Genomic DNA, 19841 nt, shown 5'->3' on the forward strand with positions numbered 1-19841 from the left:
ACAAAGTCTCTCAAAATGGACAAAAAAAGAATAATAACGTTAAGTACACCTCAAATCAGAAGTAATTTATTGAAAGATAAATCAAATCCACCAAAAATATTAAAAAAGAATTTAAGTAATACTTACGATTAATAGTTTCTTCGTCTATATCTTCCTCTTCGGAAGATTTTGTAGCAGTTTGTGAGTTTAGGGAGGGTTTGATCAGGCGTTTTCGAAAGAGGAGCAAATACTTGAGGTGGAATTCTAAAATAAACAAAAATAAAAAAGTTAATATGATATAAACATTTTTAGGTGCAAATAATTAACTCAATGAATAAAACATTGAAAGTGAATTGAAAAACTCACATATCTACTGGTTCTTATTGAGAATGAGTCTGTTTCGGAAGAACAATTATTTATCCTTTTGAATTATTATCTATTATTTCTTTCTGAATAGAAGCTGGTTTATTCAATGATTTTTCTTGTTCTTTGAACTTAAAATACATCGAAATCATCTCACAACTACATTTCAAACATTCAATAAAAATACAACTTCTGCTGTATAAGAACTTATATAGTTGTAATTTTTCTTTTTTTTTTCTTGCATAAAATTTTAAATTACTTTTTTTTTCTAAAAAAAATATGAAATCAAAAGCAGAATATAGTAGCACAAGAATTAAACAAATGGTAAGAGAAACATAAATTATATGTTATCACTTGGTTGATTACATTGTTATAATAATTTGTCTGTATTTAAAACATAGGATCATTTTCACTTGCCAAATTTACATGTGGCATTCTAAGAACAAAATAAATATTATTAAGTAAAACTAGAGTAATTACATCATGTTTTAAAAAATTTTATCAAAGAAAAAATTTTAGATATTGAACCTTACGTTTGCAAAGAGTCATAGTGAATTTCTGTGGAGTGGAACTAGTTTGCGAAATATCAATAGTTTTTTCCCGCATTTTGGAAAAGTAAACAATCATAAAAAAAACTATAAAATTAGAAAAATACACCAAAAAACACCACATATTTTTGTGCAGGCTTATCATTTGTTTTCTTCCTTTTCTTATTTTTTATATTTGTTCACTTCTGGATGATTAGTGGATAATGCTTTCAATAATCTTTTGTGTTCTCTTTCTATATTTTTTAGTGAAGATTTTGAATTTAACTTTAAAAATTCTTTGACTTTTCACAACAATTTTAAGAGATTTTGAATCTGATTTAAATTTTAGCGTTGTGATTTTGATTGAGGGGAAAGAACCGTTTTTTATACTAACGTTTCCACTATTTAACTGTTAGAGGAGTACAAATACGCACTCTAACTTAAAGTTTGTCTTTTTGAATTTTTTTTTTTGGTGACTTGTCTTTTTGAATTTGAACCAACTTGATTGAATTTAGTTGCCACAAAAATTTGTATATATAACAAGACTGCTTTACATTATCACAATTACAGATTTTACTCTATCTTATTTATTGCTAATCTAATTTAATTTTTTTATTTGTTATAGACTAGTCTAATCTTATCTTTATATTTTATTTATATATGGGTTTATTTTAGTTGCGTTTTTATTTAGTTTAATTATAAAAAAATAAAATAATTTTGTAATTAATGTTAAAAAGATAAAAATATCAAAGATAAGAGTTATTTGATTGTTTTAAAGACTTAAAATTTATATCTAAATTTATAAAATTATCTTTTTTGAAGATTATTTAAAATTAAAATGATAAAAATAAACCTGTAGCTAAGGCTGGAAGTGAGCCGAGCTGAGCCGAGCTAGACCAAGCTCAAGCTCGGCTCACAAAAATTGAGCTTGGCTCACGGCTAGACTCATTAACAATCGAGCTTATTTCTTAAGTTCAAGCTCGGCTCACCAAAAGCTCACGAGCTGGCTCGAACTCACGAGCTGGCTCAAATAAGAGAAACATAAATACATAATCTATAATTTTATATCAATAAATTATAACTTATAAATTTTTAAAAATATTTGAAAAGATTAATTTTATATATTGTTATCTATCAATAAATTATAAATTTTTTATTTATGTCCTATATTAAAATTATATGTACAAAATAAATATAAATATTAAATAATTAAGATTGTTATATATATATATATATATATATATATATATATATATATATATATATATATATATATATATATATATATATATATATATATATATATATATATATAATCGAGTCATCTCACGAGCTAATGAGCTGAGCTTATCCAAGCTCAAGCTCGGCTCATTTAATTTATGAGCTCAATTTCAGGCTCAAGCTTGGCTCACCAGCTCACGAGCTTAGCTTATCGAGCTATTAACGAGTCGAGCTCGAGCTGACTCATGAGCTGACTTGACTCACTTCCAGCCCTACCTGTAGCCTCATATAAATTTATGAGAAAGTATTGGAACCAATATTAATTGTGTACAATGTGTACAATGAATTAAAAAAAAGATAAAATTAAAATTAAAAATTAGATCATTAATTAATTATTTAATTTTAAATTTTAAAATTTAAAAATTAAGATTAGTATTTAAATCCATTCACACTATATACAGTTATTTCTAATCTTACCGTAACCTCTAATACACGTCCAAAACTCACCGTCATCTTCTACGGTTCTCACCTCGCGTCACTGAATTTCTCGCGCGGCCATACCGAGGCTGCCTCATCCTCTCACCGACACCGTCCTCACCTCCGCCGGTCAGCCCGATGCGCCTCGCCCTCCGACGCTCAGCCTAACGTTGCTGCCGCTTTTTTCGTGCCTCTCTTCCGAACCAACTTCGCTTTCTCCCATTCCTTCAAGCCTCTTCTTACCGATGATACTACCATGCTCTTCTTCTTCGGATCTAAGCATGGTTAGCTTCTTTCATAATTTGAGCCCTATGCTTCACAACATGGCTAGTCAGTGGCGGAGTTTGAAACAAAATTTGGGGGGGCAGATAGAAGATAATTGTCAAGATGCTTTTGATATGGACTCCATTTAAGATAAGCTCGTCTAACCTCATCTCTCTGATTTGGGTGATATTGCCAAATTTAAAGTCGTTTTCCAGGGTCTTGTTCGAAAGAATTAAGGTCAAACTCATCAGATACAACTCTTTGAACTTTTGGAGGTTGTATCTCACTTTTTTCGTGATTCATTAAAGTAGAAAAACTATCTACATGTGTTGATATTGTAAAAGTTATATGTTTTCCTTCTTAAATATTAGCATTCCTCTTAAAAAATGCATCAATTCTTTGATTTTTCATGATTATTTTATATAAAAATTTGAATATATATCCTGTAAAATATGTAAAAAAGAAGTTAGAATGACAAATATTAAAATTTATAATATTTATTAAATTTTTTTTTATCAATTTATACAAATACAATAACATCAAAGGTATAGAAAGTAAAATGTAAAATAATACAAAATTACATAAATAAAAAATACCTAATTTTTTATATTTGAACTCAAAAATATAGAAAGTGTTGCTTATTGAATAGAGAAGAGTTGCAAAATACGAATACACTTAGTTAAGTCCAAATCTAATATGTTTTGAATAGTTAAAACTAAAAATTATTGTGCAATAAAAACAAAAGATGAAGATTTGAACTTTGGTATTTTAAATCATAGCAAAGTATTTGAGCCAATTGAACTAATTTTTTATTTTTTGAAGAAGTATTACTAATTTTTTTACCAAAAGTTTGGGAGCCATGGCCCCCTTGTCTTAACTCCGCCCCTGTGACTAGTCCTTTAAAATTATGTTTCACCACAATAATAGTTTCTTCTGTTTATTTATCTTCTTCTTCTATTTTAATGGTCAATTTAGGATGGTCATTTTAGTAGGTATGCGGATGGTTATTTTTATTTTTATGTAGATGATTATTTTGATTGGATTGAGTTTAGTTATATATAATTAAAATATGTTAGATGTTCAATTCATTAGGTATGCAGATGATTATTTTTATCCTTAAGTGGATGGTTATTTTTATTACGGGTGAGTGGCATGTGGCAAGCCAAGTAGCGACGGTGAAATAGGATGATTATTGATGAAGGTGGGGTGACCGCCGGTCGAAAAAGAAGAGAGTATTTGAGGATATTAGATGGTTATTTTTTTGAAATAACTAACTAGATTTTTTTGAAATTTGATGTGAAATAACTGAATAAGAATTTTTAAATTTATTATTTCGTGGGTAATTTTTATTTTAACTCATATTGAATTAAATAAGCAGTCTATTATACACATTGTACAAATACCCTATTGACTCATATTGGGCTGTTGTTGTTTAATCTTTATTATTGCTAATCTAATTTAATTTTTTTTTATAGACTAATCTAATCTTATCTTTATACTTTTATTTATATACGGGTTTATTTTAGTTGCGTTTTTATTTAGTTTAATTATAAAAAAAATAAAATGATTTTGTAATTAATGTTAAAAAGATGAAAATATCAAAGATAAGAGTTATTTGATTGTTTTAAAGACTTAAAATTTATATTTAAATTTATAAAATTATCTGAAGATTATTTAAAATTAAAAAGATAAAAATAAACCCTGTAGCCTCATATAAATTTATAGAGTGAGTGAAAAAGAAAACACGTTGGTCACCACCACCTTTGTTGCTGTTGTTCTTTAATCTTTATTATTGCTAATCTAATTTAATTTTTTTATTTTTTATAGACTAATCTAATCTTATCTTTATACTTTATTTATAAACGGGTTTATTTTAGTTGCGTTTTTATTTATTTTAATTATAAAAAAATAAAATGATTTTGTAATTAATGTTAAAAAGATAAAAATATCAAAGATAAGAGTTATTTGATTGTTTTAAAGATTTAAAATTTATATTTAAATTTATAAAATTATCTTTTCTGAGGATTACTTAAAATTAAAAAAATAAAAATAAAGTGAAAACAGGTAAGTTGACTTCATGTAAAATTAATAATTAAGAGTTATTAATAAAAATTTAGTCAAATCAATCAAATTATTTAATAATCTTCAATTATTAACTTCACGTAAAATTGTCTACATCTGAGTTTCCACCTACAAAATAAACCCTCTAGCCTCATATAAATTTAGAGTGAGTGAAAAAGAAAAACACGTTGGTCACCACCACCTTTGTTGTTGTTGTTCTTTAATCTTTACGTTGTGTTGCGTAATTCGAGACATTGACAAAGAAAAAGACGCAAAACGACCTCGTTTCACAGGTTCGATGACGCTTTTCCTTTTCCTTTCTCTTTCTTTCTCTTTCTCTCTCTCTCTTACTGTTACTGGGTTTTCTTTCTTTATTATTTTTTTTCAACGTAGCTCGGCGATTCTGGACTTAATTAATTGTTTAATCGTAAAACCCTAATTCTGAGCTCGATAAATTTCAATGCTGGCAATTTATATTGGCTTCGCCGTTAATTAATTAATTGACGGTGTTCTTGGCTGGGAAAGATGGTAAAAAGATTGAATCTCTGCCGACGTCTCGTTTCAATTTAGTTTCATATATTTGTTATTCGATTCTTGAACATTAAGTAGAAGAATTCTTCAATTCTTGGACATTGATTAATCGATTCTTGATTGTGTTTCTGTTCTTATGTTCGTAAATGCGAGGTATTAGGGTAGATGAATTCGTTAAATTAGTGAATTTACTTTGCTACCAATTTGCATGCTTCCATTAGGGTCTGTTCTTTTTCTAAAAAACATAAGATATAAAAAAGAAAGAAAAGAAATTTATTGAGGCATAGATTACTCTATTTAATTATAGCTGGGACTGCTGGGTTTGAAGCAATGAAGCTCATGTGGTGTTTTATCAGTGGACCTTCTAAGACAAAAGAATGTTTTAACAATAGTGATGTAATATTAGTGGGTCAACCCTTGTTTTACTAGAGCTTTTACTTAACATATACATCAATTCGAAGTATGGAGTTAATTTTGATCTACTGTCAATATAAAAAGTTTACACAAATATATAAATAATGTATTGTTCTATCGGAGAAAGTTTTTGGTTCAACTTCTCATTATTAAAGAAAACATCATGTGATAAAATAAATGCTGTTGAACTTGTCTAAGAGTGAATCAAAAGTAAACTCAAGGAGATAGTGCCCACCGGAACGAAAGAGAATCGTCTTCTCTAAATGCTAATGATAAGTTTTCAATATCTTCCTAGTTAGCAAGCATTCAAATTTCTGTTATGAACACTTGATAGTAGAATGAGGACATTTAAATCAATGTTAGATGTTATTATTTGCTGCAGCTGAATTGAATCTATTGGTTGTAATGTAATTTAATTCCATATTATGATAACTATTTTTTTGTCATTATTCTTATCAATTAAAAGGTTGTTTAAGTTTCTGATAATCCTGTTTGTTGTCTACTCTGTTATTCTGATATGATATGGCAAAAATTCATGGGATTTCTTAAAACTAATATTTGTTAATTTTTTTTTTAGTGGATGGTGTAGCAAGATGAACCCAAGCGGTTTTAATCTTGGGAACACCTGCAGACAAATGCCAAGACATTCGCCATCATTTGCACCAATCCTGCCTCAGGATGGGGGTTTTCATTTGAGCCAGCAGTATGTAAGGAATCAAGTAGGTATCTCGACAGATTGGAAGGAGCATCCCAGAATTCACCACTGCCGTAATTTTATTGCAAGTAGAATGTAAGTGATATAAATTTTAAGTTAACCTCAACTTATTTTGCTTATTCCATGTATTGAGACTAACGGAATTTGAAATTCAGCAAGACATTGTTCTGCTCGGAAGGATTTCATGATGAGTATGCATTACAGATGGCAGATATTATGGAATACTGGTTATTTCAATATGCTACTTCAGAGGTTTGGTCCTTGAGTTTCTCATTTTTGGTCAAACCCATATGCATCACAGATATTTATTGACCTTTTTTACTTGTGTTCTGGCAGGAGGAGTATATGAACCAGGAGACATTAGGACAGCGAATGCAAACTGAGATTCAGAGGTTGAAAGATTGCAATAGCACTATCAATCCCACTTCACTGCATGCCATGTCTAATGTTTGTCTAGCCGAACCTACTTTCCAAAATTTAGCTAGTCCTAATATTGTTCATGAGCCAGTATGCATTGATAATAGAGACTGTTTGGGGACTATCCAGAAAAGTGAACCTACGATTTTTCTAACAACCATGGGAAAGTCCCCTCTTACTGAATCTTTAAATTTGTTCTCCAATCCGCATGTCTCAAGAGAAACACCAGAAGTCCCCAATCCTTTCCCTGGCATGAGGTCTAGCTGTGAGCATTTAAGCCTAAGGGAGTATCACCACCAGAAGTTGGATTTTCATCAGAATTCGGAACATTTTATGCAGCCGTATGAGCTTTGTAGTAATGCTTCTATCGCTCAGACAAGTTCATGTTTTGTTGATCAAGACCAGCATTGCTATCCGATGTTAGGAAATAAAACAGAGCCTCAGATTCCTACAACACTTCTTACTGGGGTTGATCAGTTCGCTTCAACAAGCGCGGCTGGTCATTTCTGTTTGGATGGATCCACTGTAAATTCAGACAGTAATTTGAAAGCTTCAGTTGAACAGAGGATCATGCTTGAATATTTTCAGTACAAGAACTTAAACAATGTCTCAGGAGATAGGCCAATTCCGTTTACTAATTATCTACATTTAAGGGTTTGTAGCAATGGGATGTGTATCTGTGACCAGTCTATCAAGCTGTCTTTTCATTTGAAATACTGTCAGAGTGATCAATGTCAAATATGTTCCCAATGGAGATTACTATGTGTCAGTGGAATTCCTGAGTCTCACTCGGAACATACAAATTGCATGATTTTGGATTCTGTTGAAACAGATATCGATGCTCCATCTGGTATCTCTGAGGTCGTGCCACCACCTACCAAGAGACTAAAAGCGGATCCTGCCAATATAGTTTCTGATCCATTGACTCAAAAGATGGGTGAACCTTTTTTTAAGCCTGTAGGATTTCCACAGTTGCAGCAACAACCAGAGTCTCCCCCCTCTTCTATCCATTCTGAAGTTACATCATGCAGTATGGAACAGTATACAAATCCGAATCTTGATTCTGTAATTAACGAGATAAAGATCAGTACAATTGATGGCACCTCTGGACATACTTTCAAGAGTAACAATATTTCCTCCGAAGGCTTAGAAGGTGATCACATCTCAAAGGAGTCAAAAGCAAAAGATCGTGATGTTACAGCATGCAGTAATTTAAAGGAAAATGTCATTAATGAGACAAAGAACATTTCAACTGATGACATAATCGGGCACAGTTTCAATAGGGAAAATATTCCCTCTGAAGGGTTAGAAGCTGATCACATACCAGACGGGTTTAAACCAAATGATGCTGCTGTTACAACCAGAAGTAACATAAATGAAAATCTTGTTACTGAGATAAAGAACAGTGTGGCTGATGATAGAGATGGGCACACTTTAAAGAAACCAATAGATCATGATGTGGCAGCCAGAAATAACCTAAAAGAAAGTGTTGTTGAAGATATAGAGGAGGTACAAGCCGGAATTGAGTTCAACCAGGGTGCAAAAAATTCTAAGAAAGTCATTGAGCTGAAAGCCCATCAACAAAAGGAAATAAGGTCTTCAAATAGTGTCTCCTTAACTGAGTTTTTCAGTAGCGATCAGATAAAGCAGCACATTATGAGTCTCAGAATGCAATTTGGTCATGTAAGTTCTCCATCTTCAAGTGTTTGGTGTTAGTTGAATTGTTGTCCAATTCTTCCCTGCTGAAACTACACAAAAATTATTTTGCAAATTAATGCTGATAAAAATCTGTTCATCTTTATCAATCAGTTTGAAATCATTCTTGTGTGATGATAAAATTTATTCAGTTTTTCTGTTCATTTTATGCTTATATTTGTTTATCTTCCTCTTTTTTTTTTCTTTTTTAACGTGAACCTTACCATGCATTTGTTCTATGCATGATCTGCTTGATCAGCTTTATTGGGATTATACACGTATTTGGTTAAATTTCTTGAAACTTACATCCATAAATTTACTATCAGATAACTGTGACATTAAAGTTTTCCTTTTTTAGGTGATTTAATTTCTTCAAATTAATCCTTAAGGTTAAATTCTTGTTTTAATAATTTGATGATAATTCCTTATAACGATTTCTTATTGGTTGGAACTGCCCCATATCTAGGGAGATTTAGTTTGTCTTGTGTCAATAATAAACTGAAATTACTGAGCTCAGTAGAGGCCACATCTTCTTTTCTAAGGATTTCTTCAGCTATAAGAAAGTCTATTCTTTAGGAAATAAAAACACAAGGTTTTGGAAAAGTTGGTGGTTCATACTTGATCGTTAATATGTTATGGAGGCCTCCTTAACTAAGTGGTTTGATCGTTAATAAAGTTGTTGATTTCATTTTTCATGATTCAATTGAATTTAAAAATCTTCAAGTATCAACTTGGGAAGCACGTGATGTGTTATACTTGTACCTTTTAGATTTCTTTTGAACTTTATAAACCATAAACAAGCTGATGCTGCTTTTTTAACAGGGTTCAACTGAGGAAGAAAGCAGAATTGCTGCTAATACATGCCAATTATGTGAAATGCAAAAGCTTTTCTTTTCATCAGTGCCAATTTATTGCTTATGTTGTGGCCTTCGCATCAAGCGAAATAAATACTATTACTACAGAAAAACAGACGAAGTTGTTTCGCAACATTGCTTCTGCACTGCATGCCATAATATTTCTCGAGGTGGATCCATCACTTACAATGGGATATCTGTTTCCAAGGAACTTCTTGATAAGAAGAGAAATGATGAAGTACTGGAAGAATCAGTAAGTTTCGTCTTCATGTACACTAATTCTTCTATGTTTATAGACGATTGAAACTCACTTGTATAATTTTTTCCCTTCTCTTTTAGTGGGTCCAATGTGATAAATGCAAAGGATGGCAGCATCAAGTGTGTGCACTTTATAACAATAAGAGTGATTTGGACTCCAGTGCTGAGTATATATGTCCCAGATGCCGCATAAAGGATATTGAAAATGGAACCCATGTACCCTTACCGGAGTCTGCATTTTTTGGCGCTAAGGATTTGCCAAGCACTATGCTTAGTGACCACATAGAGAAAAGACTTCTCAAGCGTCTCATGCAAGAGAGAGAACACTGGGCAAAAGAAAAAGGGATTACAGCTCTTGATGAGGTAAGACAATACTATGCAATTACAGTAGTTGAATACCTGTGTGGTGTTGCTATGTTTCAGCTAAACATGTTGTTCTTATGCAGCCAATCAATTAAATTGGAAATTGTAGCGTACTAGTTCTGATACTAATTACGTAGAGTCTGTTAAAATAGCTGTGTCAATCAATAGGCTGCAATGTAGATATTTTCAGATGTAGCATCATATTCTTCTCATAATATTATTCTTGATCTATATCAGTTGCTTTTTCATTATCCTTATTCTTTTGAGAAAAGATGTTTGGGTATTTATTCTAAAAGGCTGCATTTTCTGACTTTTTCCATGTATCACTCCAAATTACCAGGTTCTTGCAGTAGAAGATCTTTCTGTTCGAGTCGTATTATCTGTTGACAAACAATTGAGAGTGAATAAGCAGTTTCTGGACATTTTCCCAGAGGAGAATTATCCTGTCGAGTTCCCCTATAGACTGCAAGTAAGTTTAGATGTTAGCTAATTGGTCATGTATTTACTTCCAATTACTTCTTCAAGACTAAAACTATCTTGATATCACCAATTCACCACCATTTCGTCCATATTGTTCTGAAGAAATGATAGCAGTTACTTCTGTATCAGGTTATTCTTTTATTTCAGAAGATTGAAGGAGTAGATGTATGCCTCTTTGGAATGTATGTCCAGGAGTTTGGCTCGGATTGTGGCTATCCTAATCAGCGTTCAGTATATATTTCATATCTGGATTCTGTTAAGTATTTTAGGCCTGAAAGAGAGACTGTGACTGGAGAAGCTCTTCGTACCTTTGTTTACCATGAAATATTGGTAGGTTGCTTATAGAATAAAATATTCTTTCTTTATTATTATTTATTTAAACTACATTTCACCTTGGTTTCATTTACCAAGTTATTACATCAGTCACACCTACCTATCCATTCATTCTATTTATTATTTTCCTTTTCACTTTTTCTATCATCAAACAGATTGGATATCTTGACTATTGCAAGAAACGAGGCTTCACAACTTGCTATATATGGGCCTGTCCTCCTTTGAAGGGGGAAGATTATGTATTGTATTGCCATCCTGATACTCAAAAGACTCCAAAGAATGATAAACTGCGGCGCTGGTCTGTCTTTCTTTTCCCCCTTATGTGTTTATGTATTTTGAATTCTCATGTTATTCTTTGTATACTTTCATGTTATAGACTATAGAGAGTATATCACTGTATATAATCTATGGGTGTTATCTTTTGTATTATTTTTTCAGGTATCATTCAATGCTAAGAAAGGCTGCTGAAGAAAATATCGTCGTTGGTGTAACTAACGTATACGAACATTTCTTTGTACCTTCTGGAAAATTTGACTCCAAGGTGACTGCTGCTCGGTTGCCATACTTCGATGGAGACTTCTGGTCTGGTAATGCTATGGATCTTGCTAGGAAAATTGAGCAAGAGAGTGGAGGAGATTATGAGAAGACCTTGAAGGAACAAGTAACAAAAAGAACTTTGAAGACCATGGGATATGTAAATCCTTCAAAGGGGAGTGCCAAGGACATTCTAGTGATGATAAAGGTATGCAGTAGCGTTCACTCTTCATAGTTGATATTCTTAGATGGCTCCATCTCATTATTTCTGGCCTTCTGGGACTTTGAAGTGGTTACCAAATGAGATGCTGAATGACTCTTCATTTTTGAATTATCATAATCATTCCTCTATATGTTGTATCTTATGTAATCCTTTTTTATTCCATTCTACTCCCAATTTTCGTATCTTTCTGATGGCAGATTTAGGGTTTTAGTAGCAGAAGAGAGGATAAGGATCTGATTTGTTTGTGTTTTCATTTTCTGTTCTTGTTTTTAATGTCTTCTGTTTTTAGGATTTTGTGAAGGAGAAAGCAAAAATAGGAAATGAAAACAAAAAATATAATTTTATTGTCTTCGCTTCTTTTATACATAAAATCCTGAAAATAGAAAATGTTTTCAAACCAAACAGACCCTACTTTTTTATAATTACAAGAAGCTTCACTTTATCAAAATAAAAATTGCCTTGTTAGCAACATAAACCATATATCCGTGTTTCTTTTTGTGTTGGGTCAACAGTTACCTATTCCATAGTCAAGTGCAAAACCTGTTCACAAGAGCGTTCGATTCATATCAGTTTATATTTGTTTTCTTAGTTCATTAGAACAAAGATAGGTAGTAATGCAATGCAGCAAACTGAATAACCCATGACATTATCAGTCTACAACTTCTATGGATATATCATCTGCAATACAACCTTCACTACTGATTCCCTGACAATTCTCTAGAGCTGTGGATTCTTAACTGTCTATTCCTTTACTGTAGTGTTCTGCATTCACACAAGGATATATCCTTTCATGCATAAGCTTAATTGAATGTTGTATTGTTCTTCTCTATGAGTAAAGTTATATAAACTGATACTTTATATTTTGAAAGTGTAATCTGATCTTCCTTTATTTTCCTCTCTCATTAGTTGGGCCAAACTATGTTATCTTTCAAGGAAGACTTCATACTAGTTCACTTGCAGTATGAATGCATGCACTGTCACGAAGTGATGGTATCTGGAAGGCGATGGTTTTGCACTGAATGCAAGAATTTCCAAGAGTGTGAAAGGTAATGTTAACCTAAAAACATCTCATTTTTTAGAAAATAAATTTCCCTTCTATTTTCTTTCTTTTTTTTTTCTCTATTTTTTGCTTTCCTTCTTTTTCCTATACTTAAATGAGGGTTGAAGACCAGTGGGTCTAGTCATTTTTCATCTTCGTTGGATAAATTCACTTCTAACTTTTCCAAACAGATACTGGAAGAAATCGTTCATTTATGTAAATTATATATATATTGCACTCCTTGATTTGTCTTTACCCAGCCACTCCTATTAGCAGAATAAACACTCTCATGTAAATAGATAATATCCTATTTATATGCAGAATTTAGAATGAAAAAGTAAGCTTTGATTGTATGGATAAGACATAAAAGGACCGATCCTCATTTAACATGTATCAATGTTTCAGATGCCACACCGCTGACTCGCACACTTCAGTTAGTGGGGAGAAGCATACATTATGTCAGGTGACTGCCTAAACATGAAGCGAAGTTCATACGATTTTTGTTGTTTTTATTGATTTAATGCAAAAAACTAAAAATATTCTATTTTTTCTCATTTCAGGTTCTCATGGATGATGCCACTTTGGATACCAAGGAGAACGACACCATCCTTGATAATGAGTTATTTGAGAATAGGCCTAACTTTCTGATCTTCTGCCAGAAGAATCAGCTTCAGTTTGACACACTCCGCCGTGCCAAGTATTCCTCCATGATGATCCTCTACCATCTAAGGGCTCCTACCCTTCCATCTGTTGCCGAAACATGTAGCATTTGCTCTAAACACAATGTATTCCAACACAGCTGGAAATGTGATATTTGCCCAGAATTCACTGCCTGCGCAGCATGCTATAAAGAGAGAGGTGCTAATTGCCATCCGCATAAGTTGAGTCGAACCTCTTCAACAACACTTTCTCGGTCAGGGAATCTAGAATTGATGGAGAACTCAGTAATGGTATGAAACTATCTCATTGCTCACACCTACACAGTTATTTATTACTACTAGTGATTTTCTTCAGTTATATATTCTTAATCTGCACACTTGCTGACTTAGTCATGTAATTGTTCAAGCAGATTCAGAAACTGATGAAAATTTTACAGCATGCTTCTCGATGTCGCTCGAGTAAAACTCAACCCTGCTCTTACCCAAACTGTCTTCAAATCAAAATGTTGTTCTATCATGCCAGTAAGTGCACTGTTCGAGTTGCTGGGGGCTGCCAAATCTGTAAGAAGGCATGGCTGGCGTTAACTATGCACTCGAGGAATTGTAGAGATTCGCCATGTCACGTCCCGCGTTGCATGTGTGTTACACTATTTTTTTTCCCTTTTTTTCCCCTTCACAACCTAGAATCTAGCTTCCATACTTTATTGCATTAAATATTTACTTCATGATGTTCATCTCAATCTTGCAGGGATCTGAAGAGGCATGCAGAATGGATAGCTATGCAATTTGAATCTCGGCGGAGAGCTGCAGTTGTGGAAAGCATCAGAGGTCAATGATGATATAAGCTTTTTGTGCCTTCTATTAAATTTAACAGGAATGTCATCAACAGCAAGAAAGTGTACAGTCTTTCAGATTTCTAGTTAATTTGTAAAGTTAATACATAGTCTTTCAGATTTCTAGTTAATTTGTAAAGTTAATACATAGGCTTTGAGGAAGTGAAGAAAATTTTGTCCAAGAGCTTCTATAGAAAAAAGAATGGAATAAGAGGTTAAGATAAGCTAGAGCTGGTTACATCATAATTCTTCTGTAAATATTTGTGGTTATGAGGGTTTTAATTCATTACCTCATGAAAACCACCCGAGTCCCCTTATTACTAGCTCACTCTTAGGGATTTTACAACCTTATTTCTATGATGTAAATAAATCCTATTCTTTCCTTATATTAATACAATTGTTGAAGGTTTAATTTAGGCTTTTTTACCACTCTTATCTTGACTGTTCATTCATATTTCGGTTTTGCATTCACATTTTGGGTTTACTTCGTCTGATCCTTTTGCCGTTGTTACAATCTCATTTATTTCTGTTTTGGTTTCTTCAGTTTCCGTTTCTTTATAAAATAATATACTTTGCTTGTTGCAATGGGATGAAGGGATTATCATTAAGGAATGAGGAGCCGAGGAGGTATGCAATTATGCATTTATAACAAAATAAAAATAAAACAATTTCAATTTAAAATAATAGTGAGAATCCAATGCGAGTATAGAATAATATACATTTTTTTGGATTGGAACGCAAAGCACATCTGCTATGGGAAGACGTATAATCTATGCATAGAATCACAAAATTTTTTTTTTAATCATTGAAGAGTAGGGATAGCAAAACTTCTTGACTGTAGAAAATTTTTTTTGCAGGGATCCTCTGTCCCCCGTTAATCCCCAAAATTTATAAATTTATTGAATTGCCTTTAATAGTTGAATTATCCCGTTAATTCCCAAAATTTATAAATTTATTGAATTGCCTTTAATAGTTGAATTATCCTAATCCTCTCTGCAGCCACCCCCTCACTACTCTCTTTTCTCGCCGCGTCGTCACACCCCACCGTGCCATCACTCTCACTGCCGTCGTGTCCATTCTCCTCTCTGTTCCCGCATTTTCCACCTCGTCCACTGCTCTGTCCTCTGACTCGCCGTTGCGTCCTCCACTGCGTCATTTTGAAAGAAGTCACCGTTTTGTCGTTCAAGTTTTTTTTTATAAAATCTTGCTGTTTTTGTATAGGATGGATACTTGCAACTCTATTCATATTGAAATTAATAATTAGTTAGAATTATCAAATAGATAAGGAATGGGGTCTCTATAGGGAATGAGACTATGTGAAAAATGGAGATGGAGAGCAATATTTTCTCACCACGGAAACTGGAGACGGAGATGGAGAGCAAATCTCAGGAATGGAGAGATTCCCACCCTACTCCGTTGACATCCTATTGAAGAGTTATGAATAAAATTTAATTGAGGATTTGATGTATCTTAATAACATATTAAGATTATATATTAAGAAATTATAAATTTAAATTTTAAATATATTTATTATGTATTTATTAAAATAAAAATATAAAAATTTATATGAATAGTAACTTTAATATGTATCATCAAAATACAAGTTAATTAAACTTTTAAATTTTTATGCATATTATATACAATAATAAACAATACGAGTCAATAGCCAACGAGCCAATGAGTTATAGCTCAAATGGCATAGACTCCCATACTCAATTAAGAGGTCGTGGGTGCGGGTTCGAGTCACATATCTTTCCAATTTTTGCCAATGAGTAATAGCTCAAATGACATAGTCTCTCCATACTCGTTCATATCTTTGGTAAAAAAAATTACGGATTTAAATCTCCTATCTTTGGTAAAAAAAAAAAAAACAATACAAGTCAATACGACATTAAATATACACATGTGAATGGCCACAAAGTCTTCTTTTCAAAAAATTAGAAAACAAAATTTGCCTCTCTTTTACGTGTATTTTTTAAATAATTATTTAAATTTATCAAGTTATCTAACTATCCTAAAAATAATTGCATCAGGCTCCAACTAAATTTAATTAACATTTTGTAAAAATAAAATAACATGTATATGCGTTGCTTTGCTTGATCAAGATTCAACACTCCCTCCTTTCTTCTTTCTTCTTTCTTCTTTCTTCAAACCTCAAAAACCAGACGACAATTTTCCAAAACCCTCTCTCTCTCTCTCTCTCTCTCTCTCTCTCTCTCTCTCTCAAGAAATGGCGGCTCCACCGGTGGTGAGGTTCCCGATCTTCACGACTGTGAGAGCGTTTGGCGTCGCCGTCACCGTTCTTCTTCTCATTTGGACGCTTCATTTCAGAGGAGGCCTCGCTCTCATCTCTGACAACAAAGATCTCATCTTCAATGTAACTCTCTCTCTCTCTCTCTCTCTCTCTCTCTCTGTGTGTGTTCGATTCTAGATTCCAGAATCTTCCAATATATTGACTTTTTCTCATTAATATCTATATTTCCTTGTTTTCTTTGCTGTTTGGTGAAAATATCTTCCTAGTCTTATTTGCTGTTTTTGAAAGAGTTGCTGAAAATTTCAGGAATCGGGAAGGTGAATGAGAAGGGTAATGTAGCCTTAATTTTGACTGTCATGGAAAACTTTGCTATGTGATTATGCATTTATCTTTCGTATTTGGACCATTTTATTACTTATTATTAATTTAGCTCCATTTTCTTTGATGTAAGCTTGTTATGCATTTTCAACATTATGTGAGAATTGCTATTATGTATGGTTTTATACTTTTATTAAACTCGCTTTTCTTTTGTGTTCTGCAGGTCCATCCAGTGTTGATGGTGATTGGGCTTGTTCTGATCAATGGTGAAGGTAACTGGATTTTCTTTTCTATTCTCTGAGATAGGACATATATGCTTAATTGTTTAGTATGTGCATATTAACGTCTTTTCAAAACTTTGTAGGATCATATCACGATAATTATTTGCAGTAATCTCAATTAATGGAAAGATAAATGAAATTTGCGGGTTTAGATTACCTGGTTCGAGTAATCTAATTGCTTGTTTCCTTTATTTGTTTAATGCAATAAATGATCACGTTCGCCTTTGACGTTTGGTGCTAATATTTAAGAATTATTGATTCACGAGCATTGTTCAATACCCATTTGGCATTTGACTTAGTGGTCATAATCGTTGATCCATGATATTTTCATTGTTTGATGTCAGTTGCCCTTGGTTTTGACATTTGAAGATGATGAACTTTTGGTTCTTTTAGCCTTTCTCATTTTAACAATCAAGTGTCATGTTTGTACGAAATTGCTCTGGAACAAACATGATGCTCAATTAACACTTTACATGTTTTGTATTCATTTATGAATCCTGTCCTTTAAGAAATACTACTTCAGTGCCTAGTTTTTAACTTATAAAAAATGAATGAAAAATATCAATACGGATTGATTTTAATCATTGTCATAGTAATTTGACATTTACAACTTGGATTAAACATTCTTCATATCTTATGAGTCATCCCCTGTCATATGCTTGTAGACCTGAGAACTGCACTTTGTTTCATAGAATATTCTGTTTCATGGAAATGGCAGAGGCAAGACTAGAACAAATGTTTCAGAGGCCTCACAATGGGCAATAACCATGTCGAATGAACTTGTTGGTTTAAATTCCAAGCATTTCCTTATTCATTTGATTGTGGTGAATTGTGAGTTCTATATGTTTGTTCCTAATTTGAACTTTTTATTTTATTTTATGTTTATTATTGCATTTTGCAGGGATGCTTGCATACAAGACATTATCTGGAACAAAAAGCTTCAGAAAAACAGTGCATCTCACATTGCAGTTTCTGTCTCTAATTTTGAGTTTAATTGGTGTCTGGGCTGCTTGGAAGTTTCACATTGACAAGGGCATTGACAATTTCTACAGCCTGCATTCCTGGTTGGGCCTTGCATGCCTTTTCCTATTCTCCATCCAGGTATCTTTATTACTTGTTATATAACTAGATCAATTAGGAGAATCCAATGCACGAGACTCTCGGTGGGATTTTGTGAGGATAATGTACTCACCGGCTATTCTCAAACTCAGTTAACTCAAAAATCTTACAAGATTACAAGTTTAGGTTCTCAAAATCAAGTGTATGACTTTACCAGCATAATTTTACGTGTTTATGAATTAAGCTTTATGATTCAAGTTTACCTAAACTCGGCTCCAGGGGTTTAGGTGAACTCTCAAGTTTAATTGTCTTTTTTATCCCTGTTAGAGACGAGGCTATTTCTTCAATTTTAACTTCTCACAAGACCCAGATATTTTGTTCTACTTCAGACACAGATTCAGATATTTGACTTCTTGCTATATTTGTTTATCAGTGGGCTGCCGGATTTGTGACATTTTGGTATCCGGGAGGTTCAAGGAATAGCAGAGCTGCGCTTTTGCCATGGCATGTGTTCTTTGGGATCTATATCTATGGTTTGGCTATAGCTACTGCTGCTACTGGTATTTTGGAAAAGGCGACATTCCTTCAGACGAACAATGTTATATCGCGCTATTCCAGCGAAGCCCTGCTGGTCAATACTTTAGGCATCTTGATTGTCATTTTAGGCGGCTTTGTTATTCTTGGAATCGTTGCTCCATCTGGTGGTAAATCAGAAACCACAAGAGGAAATGAATAACTATACTGAGTGTATATGATTGAAAAAAAAAAAAAAAGAAACATGAACTTGTGTATTCTGTCTAATACAACATTACATGGATGTATGAACAAACTCTTTAAACATGTATACAGGCTTTATTTTCTGTTCAATTTACATAGCTATTTACCTTGGACAAATGAGTGTCTGGATGCTTCGTGCATAGGAATCACCCAAATCAGACCTAAAGTTTGATATTGTTACTCTTGATAGCATGTTTTTATTTTTAACATGTTCATGTAAAAATATGATGAAAGAAAACAAGAATGAATTTGATATTATTAAAATGGAAGTAAAAATATTGATTTCTTATGATTAAAGTTATAAAGTCTTAATTCATCTTTTTATTTATTTTTATAATTTTTAAATAAAAAATTTCTATTTTCCTTTTGGTTCTTCAAAAAATAGCATATATTTAAATTTTATTTATTTAAGTATTAAGACAATAAGGAAAAAGATGAATTAAGATTCTCTAATCCCTATCATTGCTCAAAGTGAATTATCATAAGATGAGAATAAGTAAATAATTTGAAAGTAAATACTAAATAGATATGTATCCACTTTCGGATCACATTTTCATCGGATCATTTTTTTTTAAATAGATTACATTTTTCTTTCTTTAAGATTTTTTAAAAGATATTTAATGAATATGTGGGTTTAGTATCGTAATGTTTCAAGAAAAAGTCTAGGGGCCAGCAACTTTTGTGTTTTCTGGCCAATACTTAACCATTAAAACAAAAGTGAGTGATTTTTTACCAGATGTAATCTCACACCATTAAAAACACTATTGATGGCCAATTGATGGTTACAAAATACCAAAATTGCTGGCTCCTAGCATTCCTCATGTTTCAATTAATGACAGAAAAATGAGCAAAACTATAATTTGCTAGAGCACCTAACAATTTCGCTCTTCCCGACTATTGCATGAAGTATGA

General features: G+C 32.5%; 2 protein-coding genes across 5 annotated transcripts; both read left to right on the forward strand.

Annotated features, from left to right (window-relative positions):
* Positions 1 to 5060: 5060 nt before the first annotated feature.
* On the forward strand, positions 5061 to 14656 carry LOC112783267 (histone acetyltransferase HAC12). Of its 4 annotated transcripts, none has more exons than XM_025826133.2 (15): positions 5061 to 5185; positions 6415 to 6627; positions 6708 to 6804; positions 6889 to 8652; positions 9487 to 9771; positions 9858 to 10139; positions 10480 to 10608; positions 10749 to 10949; positions 11108 to 11250; positions 11391 to 11694; positions 12616 to 12755; positions 13154 to 13211; positions 13309 to 13698; positions 13818 to 14044; positions 14156 to 14656. In XM_025826133.2, exons 2-15 carry the CDS (start codon positions 6431 to 6433, stop codon positions 14241 to 14243), a joined length of 4305 nt encoding a protein of 1434 aa, XP_025681918.1. In that variant the 5' UTR covers positions 5061 to 5185; positions 6415 to 6430; the 3' UTR covers positions 14244 to 14656. The 4 variants fall into 4 exon arrangements, with proteins under 4 accessions (XP_025681918.1, XP_029152103.1, XP_025681919.1 ...); XM_025826134.3 differs by having other exon boundaries at positions 5184 to 5420; XM_029296270.2 differs by lacking the exon at positions 13818 to 14044 and having other exon boundaries at positions 5065 to 5185.
* Positions 14657 to 16272: 1616 nt separating this feature from the next.
* LOC112784615 (transmembrane ascorbate ferrireductase 2) lies at positions 16273 to 19019 on the forward strand. Its single transcript, XM_025827885.3, has 4 exons — positions 16273 to 16617; positions 17036 to 17084; positions 17995 to 18194; positions 18586 to 19019. Exons 1-4 carry the CDS (start codon positions 16471 to 16473, stop codon positions 18886 to 18888), a joined length of 699 nt encoding a protein of 232 aa, XP_025683670.1. The 5' UTR covers positions 16273 to 16470; the 3' UTR covers positions 18889 to 19019.
* The last annotated feature ends 822 nt before the right edge of the window (positions 19020 to 19841 follow it).

The sequence above is a fragment of the Arachis hypogaea genome, chromosome 20 (genome assembly GCF_003086295.3).
Source record: "Arachis hypogaea cultivar Tifrunner chromosome 20, arahy.Tifrunner.gnm2.J5K5, whole genome shotgun sequence".
NCBI lineage: Eukaryota > Viridiplantae > Streptophyta > Magnoliopsida > Fabales > Fabaceae > Arachis > Arachis hypogaea.

Bases quoted from the DNA above. Each gene is read 5' to 3' on its own strand.
- LOC112783267 (XM_025826133.2), top strand. From the start codon at position 6,431: ATGAACCCAAGCGGTTTTAATCTTGGGAACACCTGCAGACAAATGCCA. The intron at 13,212-13,308 runs GTGACTGCCTAA...TTCTCATTTCAG, and splicing joins AGAAGCATACATTATGTCAG to GTTCTCATGGATGATGCCAC. The intron at 14,045-14,155 runs GTGTGTTACACT...TCAATCTTGCAG, and splicing joins TGTCACGTCCCGCGTTGCAT to GGATCTGAAGAGGCATGCAG.
- LOC112784615 (XM_025827885.3), top strand. From the start codon at position 16,471: ATGGCGGCTCCACCGGTGGTGAGGTTCCCGATCTTCACGACTGTGAGA. The intron at 16,618-17,035 runs GTAACTCTCTCT...TGTGTTCTGCAG, and splicing joins ACAAAGATCTCATCTTCAAT to GTCCATCCAGTGTTGATGGT. The intron at 17,085-17,994 runs GTAACTGGATTT...TGCATTTTGCAG, and splicing joins TGTTCTGATCAATGGTGAAG to GGATGCTTGCATACAAGACA.